The 7,500-nt window shown below is 41.1% G+C and overlaps 2 protein-coding genes across 3 annotated transcripts in view; both read right to left on the reverse strand.

Annotated features, from left to right (window-relative positions):
• Window positions 1-1,037, reverse strand: part of LOC125028307 — a 3,021-nt gene extending 1,984 nt beyond the window's left edge. The window contains exon 1 of the mRNA XM_047617755.1: window positions 821-1,037. Within this exon, the coding sequence (XP_047473711.1) occupies window positions 821-912 (92 nt within the window). The 5' untranslated portion in view covers window positions 913-1,037. The remainder of the gene's footprint in view (window positions 1-820) is intronic.
• Window positions 1-6,681, reverse strand: part of LOC125028306 (pyroglutamyl-peptidase 1-like) — a 13,866-nt gene extending 7,185 nt beyond the window's left edge. The window contains exon 1 of one of the 2 annotated variants that reach the window (XM_047617754.1): window positions 6,602-6,681. The gene's annotated coding sequence lies outside the window, so the exon portion shown is untranslated. Of the gene's footprint in view, window positions 1-2,483; window positions 2,630-6,601 lie in introns of those variants that run through there. The other variant, XM_047617753.1, reaches the window with a different exon arrangement.
• Window positions 6,682-7,500: the final 819 nt, after the last annotated feature.

Consider the following 7,500-nt stretch of genomic DNA (forward strand, 5'->3'; position numbering starts at 1 on the left):
GAATAATGAAATGACGAAAAGATAAATAAATTAAAATCGAAATGTAACACCAAGATAACGAATCGGATAATTGACTAGATCACACGGACAAGGTCAGGAAGACAGGTCACGCGAGGTCAAAATACGGTCGTGAAAGGCAAGTGTGAAGGCAGACGAGAATCACACTTACAAAATATAATTCACTTATATGCATGTATTTGTTAAAAAAAAAAAAAATAATAATAATAAAAATATACTAATATCACAACTCTAGAATATTAAAACGTTAGTGACCTTAACAAAATTATTGAGAATAGGTAGCGAGGAAGTGTGGAAGGAGGGGGATTAAGTTTTAAGTAATTCTATAAATAATCCCACTAATGCACTGTTAACACGAGCCGAAATAAATGCACTGAGCGACAAAATCTACGTCATCAAGGCATCGGTTAACGCAAAAGAGAGAGAGAAGAAAATATACCTAGAATATGGCAATGTTTTTCATACTGTACCTACGTGGGCATAGAACACTCGTAGAAAAAAGTAATTAATAAAACAACATAATGAAAGATAAGTAATACCAAGACTCTATGCTTTAGTTTAGCATGACCGAGTTCGATCGAACGAAAACACGCCAAAGAAAATTCCTCTCGCAAATGAAATAAGATAATCTACCATGGCGAGGAAATTCGACGAAACATGGTAGATAATAGAGAGAAACAAATGCACACGCACGGACACTTGTTCAGATGTTTAAAAAAATCACTGCACTTGTTGAAAATGTAACGGCATGCACACATGGGAAGGAAAAAGAAAGGAAGAGAATTGCCCATGGCGTACTTACAGTTTTGTTTTGCGAGAGAAGAGCTGGTTCTTGCAGGAGGCTTGGAGTTCGTGTCGCAAGCTTGAAAGAAGCGACATCCTTCGCAGGCACATTTTTGTGAGGTGCTTGTTGTTACTGCTGTCCACCAATATGTCAGGGTTTTGATTGACGGAAACTCACGGCCTGGTCTCATTGTTTATTGTTGGTAGTGTAGGGTGTCGGTAGCGTAGCCGGCAACGAATAGGCCCGGCAAGGTGGGGGCCCTGGAGGGTGACCCCCAGGAGGAGGCCGAGTCTGAACGGGAACGTGACTCGAGGAAGAGTGAATGTCCGGGTCAAGGTTTCAAGCAAAGGTCAAGAGGGATGTGGACGTGGCTTAGGTCACTTTTGGTCACCCCTGCTACGTGGAGGGCGTGACAATAAAGGCTTCTGACCACTCTGAGAGAGAGAGGGAGAGAGAAGGAGGGAGAGAGAAGGAGGGAGAGAGAAGGAGGGAGAGAGAAGGAGGGAGAGAGAAGGAGGGAGAGAGAAGGAGGGAGAGAGAAAGGGAGAGAAAGGGAGAGAGAAGGAGGGAGAGGGAGAGAGAAGGAGAGAGAAGGAGAGAGAGGGAGAGAGAAGGAGAGAGAAGAGAGAGACAGGAAGAGTGAAGAGAGAGAGAGAGGAGAGAGAGAGAGAGAGGGAGAGAGAAGGAGAGAGAGAGAGACAGAGAGAGACAGAGACAGAGAGAGACATAGACAGAGAGAGACATAGACAGAGAGAGACAGAGACAGAGAGAGACAGATACAGAGAGAGACAGAGACACAGAGACAGATAGAGAGAGAGAGGGAGAGAGAGGGAGAGAGAGGGAGAGAGAGGGAGAGAGAGGGGGAGAGAGGGGGAGAGAGGGAGAGAGAGGGAGAGAGAGGGAGAGAGAGGGAGAGAGAAGGAGAGAGAGGGAGAGAGAGGGAGAGAGAAGGAGAGAGAAGGAGAGAGAAGGAGAGAGAAGGAGAGAGAAGGAGAGAGAAGGAGAGAGAGGGAGGGAGAGAGAGGGAGTGTGTGTGTGTGTGTGTGTGTGTGTGTGTGTGTGTGTGTGTGTGTGTGTGTGTGTGTGTGTGTGTGTGTGTGTGTGTGTGTGTGTGTGTAAAGCCTATATATATGTGTGTTTATGTAAAGCCTATATATATGTGTGTTTATGTAAAGCCTATATATTTGTGTGTGTGGGGGGGGGGGGGGCTTCCCTAAAGCAAACTCCTGATATCAGTGGTAAAACTCACTGATAATTATAGATAACCGTCATTATCATCTCATTACAAATACCACATAACCACATTTCTAATCTTAATGGAAGCCCAAAAATTCAACCAAGCAATCATTTATGATTATAATCATCAATTAGGTCTATAATGTCAGCAGGTTTTAAAATGTGAAATAATAGAAGCATTCTGAATATTTACGTGAGGTTTTCCTTAAGGAAAGATAGGTCTACTTAAACATTTTCACAATCAATAATCTAAATGAACCCTTATGATAAATAAAAAATAAACTCCCTTCTTCCCTTAAATTCTTTTTAATTGCAATTCCAATACCTCGTTTTCTTTTTTAAAATGACCTTATACCTCTTCCGTTTCTTCGCCTCAAAATAAAACATAATTCTCACTCGGGGTTTTCTTGTTCTGTTCCCCCATTAACTTTTTCGTGCAACATACCTTGGGGGATCACGTGGCTGTCAATGGCTGGGAGGAGAAGGTAAATTCTTGCTAAAATAAACGAAAAAAAAGGAAATTTCTCTCTACTTTCTTCTCCCTCTCGCAACCTGTTGATGTTTTGGTCGCTTATGCTAGCAAAATGTATCCACTGAAAGAAAACGCGATTCTTTCATGGGGTTACTCTTGTGTTTCCCTCTTTAGGTAACCAGATGCGATTATTTCAAGGGGTAACTCCTGTGTTTCCTTCACTGGTCGCAAGGGAGGATCCTTGATGTATTTCCATGAGAAAATGTACAAATAAATATGTATACTAATCCTATACACATATATATTTATGGTATATTTACATACATATGTATATAGATATAGATAGATGGTTAAATAAATAGACATATAGATTTAGATGCGTGCGGAGGAAAGCATCTTTACTTGTGTAATCAACATTAAAATAATAAAAGAACATTAACCAGAAATAAGAAGCATTACTTGCTGTTTAATGTTATTCATCTAGATTGTATAAAGTCTTTTGTCAAGAATTCTTAGCGAAATTATTAACATTCAAAATTAGATATATGATTTATCTTAAATTAGTTATTTATTCTAAAAAATATCCGATTTTTCGGTAATTTAAAGTAATCATTTGGGACCCCTCCATTGGTGGCCCGAGGGGCAGTGAAGAAATTACCCTCTAGTGAGCTAGGCATATTTATATATATATATATATATATATATACACACACACATATATATATAATATATATATTATATATATATGTATATATATGTGTGTATGTATATATATATATATATATATATATGTGTGTGTGTGTGTGTGTGTGTGTGTGTGTGTGTGTGTGTGTGTGTGTGTGTGTGTGTGTGTGTGTTTTGTGTGTGTGTGTATTACATATCTGTATATATGCTTAAATATATTACACATACAAAAACACACATATGTATATATACATATATATACATATACATATATATACATATAGATATACATATATATACCTATACATATATATATATATATACATATTTATATAATATATATACATATGTGTGTGTGTGTGTGTGTGTGTGTGTGTGTGTGTGTGTGTGTGTGTGTGTGTGTGTGTGTGTGTGTGTGTGTGTGTGTGTGTGTGTGTGAAACACAAAAAATCCAAAAAGAAAACGGCGCAAAAGTCGGACGCAGTTGTAGCGGATAGCCACCAAATGAGCCAATTATAATTCTATTCGACAGTTATATGATGATAAACCTAACGGTAAGTCTGTCAGAACCAATAAAACATATGATATGTCGATCACACTACATCAGGAACTAGAAACTAGAAGGCAACTGAAATTCAAATCCGTTCCATTGAGACTTAGCAAGGCACAAGCTATTGGGAATGGCAGACAGCAGTCCCAGTTCCCGCCAACAACGGGGAGAGATTCCAAAAGATCCAAAAGCTGGCTTGTCTGTAATCATCGCTCAAGATAAGGAATCAAAATCGATCTAAGGTTCAGATAAGTGCAAAATCGTCGTCTCGTGAAAATCTTCCAGACCAGGTGTTGGTTGAGAAGGCGGCAGCACCCTCTAGGAAGGAGGGTTTGTGTGTCACAAAACCGCGCGTGTGTGTGTGTAATAGGCTATAGAGAGAACCTTTGTACAATGGCTTGCAGGGGCAGTCGTAGTTCTTTAAAACGGCTTGACTCTTTATTACAGAAGGGTACAACACGGTGATGGGAACACACGAGACGAGTCTTAGGGTAAGCGCTGAGCGTGGGGTCGCGTGGTTCTGCCCTACAGCCCTGAGGGGTGCGAAGGCTGGACTGACCCTATCACGTCGAGCGCTGGACATGAACTCCCTATACCTTTCTTCTTCTTCTTTATGGTTTGCGAAGTTCTAGCTTCGCCCGGGCCTTCTAAATATGGCCCGGCCTGTGTCAGCTTTTTACGGCTGTCTCATTGAGTTGTCTGACACTCGGTGCTTACCGTGGCGGCGGGATTGCCAGCAGGCGCTCCTGCCGCCATGGTGTAAGCATATCGCATAGCCTCTTTACCAGCACGGCGGCTGTTGTGGGCGGTCCCTGTCTCAGGAATTGTGTATGGTCACAATTTTCCAAGTCCTATACCTGGGTCATGCTTGGGTATAAATTGCGAGCGTCCATCGGAACGCGTCGTGGGACGCCAGCTGCAGGAAGTGTAGGGGGGAGCGAGGTGAGGTCACCGATTCGTTTCTGGACCACGTAAGACATAGACCACGTGGTCTATGTCTAATGGCTTACACAAATTGTGCTTAAGGACACGGTATAGTGTGTGTGTGTGTGTGTGTGTGTGTGTGTTTATGTGTTTATATGTGTTTGTGCCCCCCCCCCCTCATCTATGTCTATTCTCTTCATATACACTTTGCTTTATCTTTCTACTTATTTTATCCAATCTTTCCTTTCCACCACAGTCTTACAAATAAAAACGGATATTCATGCCTTATCTCAGCACTACGGGACAGTCATAAAAATGCTTCAGAGACCGGATGGGGCCTTATTTCGGGCTACACACTACTGCTAATGATAACAATACTTCTACAAAAACTAATAATAACTGTACACTACTACTTCTGCTAATGGCGATGATGATGATTTATAAATATACTTGTAACGATTTTTATATAACCAATGCATTTCATCACATATAAAGTTTTTGAGTTAATATCACTGTTAAATATAATTTAGTGTACACAATAACAAATAAGTATAACAATGACACTCTGGAAATTGCCTACAAACATAACAATAATGTAACAAAAAATAACAAACGAAGAGAGAATCAAAATCGATTTACACAGCGTTAAGTGTATTATTTAGAGTTATTTAGAGTTATTTAGAGTTCTGTAAATATTAGCATGTCTGTGGTACGTGCGTGCGTGTAGATATGTGGTGTGTGACAAGGTCAATATAGGTATTGTCCTTGGCGTGTGTAATATATGTGCGTGTATGTATGTGATGTGTGTGGTATGTGGTGTGTTTAAGGGTGTGAGAGTGTGGTAATGTGTACTAGTATGTGTGTTCATGTGTACGCTGGTATGCTGCTGATGTACCTTCACCAACCAAACGGACAGCTTGTATAAAAATAAAAAAAATTACGTCATTCAAAAGTTCCCATCAGAAACAACACCTTAACATGTTTATAAGTGATACTAATGTTTAGACGAGCGGTCATATGGTCGCATAGTACGTCGAGACAATTTCCCGTCGGGAAAAGATGACTCAGAATTGTTCGTTTTCGTTGCTATGGTGATTTGATATTCTCTTCGCTCTCTTGAATTCCCTGTCTATCTGCCTCTAGCCTAATCCTGATTTTCTTCTCTTTTTTTATTATTATCTCGCTCCTTATCTCTTTACTTTTTCTCTCATTCACACATCCATACGGGCGACCTTCTCACTTCGTCTTTTTCTCTTTAATTTCTCCTCATTTTCAATTAATCTCTATCCTTCTTCACCTCTCTTTCTTCCATCCATATCTCTCTCATTTTATATTGCTCCTTCTATTTCACTTATGTTTCTCTCTGTCTATATCTCACTTCTCTTTCTCCCACACCCTGTCTCTTTATATGTACCCCCCAGCCCAGTCTCTCTCTCTCTCTCTCTCTCTCTCTCTCTCTCTCTCTCTCTCTCTCTCTCTCTCTCTCTCTCTCTCTCTCTCTCTCTCTCTCTCTCTCTCTCTCTCTCTCTCTCTCTGTGTGTGTGTGTGTGTGTGTGTGCGCGCGTGAACTTACGTCTATCACTGCAAACTATTCAGACCAAAGGGGTCGGCTTCATCCTTCAACCGATAATCCACTCCTCACTGAAATTAAATGGACCTCACACTCCACTCGACGGTCTCCCGCTCCGCCCGCCCGTCGACTGTTCAATTCTCCGCCATGCCTCCCGGCGGCCGATGGCTACTCTGATTTCTCTAAGAAAATTAAATTAACTAATGATAGTTCAGAAATCACCCTGGTTGAGTTCTTACGAAACATCGATCGAGCTGTTACACTCTCCCTCTCCCTCTCATATGCACACTCTCCCTTACCTTTCTCTCTGTCTCTCTTTCCAAATAAATAAACTCACTTCATCAAATTTGAATGGTAAGTTACCTTCAAAAGGAGGAATCGTGGATGCTTTCGCCGACCCAAGAGGACAACGTTGAATGGCGCCCCGGACGGGCATGGCGGGATAGAGTACGTCTCCAGATGCCAGATGCATGATGATTACTGATCAACATCATTCCAGCAAATTTGAGTATACCGTGCAATTGATTGATTGATTGATTGACTGTTTTTTTTGTTTGTTTTTTGTTTGTGTAAGAACAAACCCTTGTGAAAATATTAATTTTATTTTTTCTCTTTCTACTTAGTAGTGTATGAGAAGTTTGGACTCCCAGTGAAAAGATGACGTTTATTCACATTAGGCATCTATTCATGGCACTAAAACGTTTGGAGCTGTATAGGAGCTGCACATTTTTAATAATGTATTCGTTTTTACACTTTTCCTTGTTTCTTTCCTTACGTATTATATGTTCTCTCTGTTTCTCTCTCTCTCTCTCTCTCTCTCTCTCTCTCTCTCTCTCTCTCTCTCTCTCTCTCTCTCTCTCTCTCTCTCTCTCTCTCTCTCTCTCCCTCCCTCCATCCCTCCCTCCCTCCCTCCCTCCCTCTCTCACACCCCCTCCTTCCCACGCATACACACACTCGTAAACGTTTGAGGGGACTTCTTCGAAATTTGCTGCTCCTAGCCTCTCTCTCTTTCTTTCACACACACACACACATACACACACACACACACCAGTCTCGCCCACTCAATACTCATATGTAAAATTTTGAAGCATTTTTTCTCGGATTCCAGATGATTCATGAAAACAATGCATGCCAAAGGGTCGAACATTTGTTTGTTAACTACCGACTCAAAAGCAATTATGGACAGGTAGTGCCATTGTACACCTGATGGCAATATCAGACGTTGGCCGGAAGACTAGGTTAGGGTAAATATGCTATGTTAA

The sequence above is a fragment of the Penaeus chinensis genome, chromosome 8 (genome assembly GCF_019202785.1).
Source record: "Penaeus chinensis breed Huanghai No. 1 chromosome 8, ASM1920278v2, whole genome shotgun sequence".
NCBI classification, from domain to species: domain Eukaryota; kingdom Metazoa; phylum Arthropoda; class Malacostraca; order Decapoda; family Penaeidae; genus Penaeus; species Penaeus chinensis.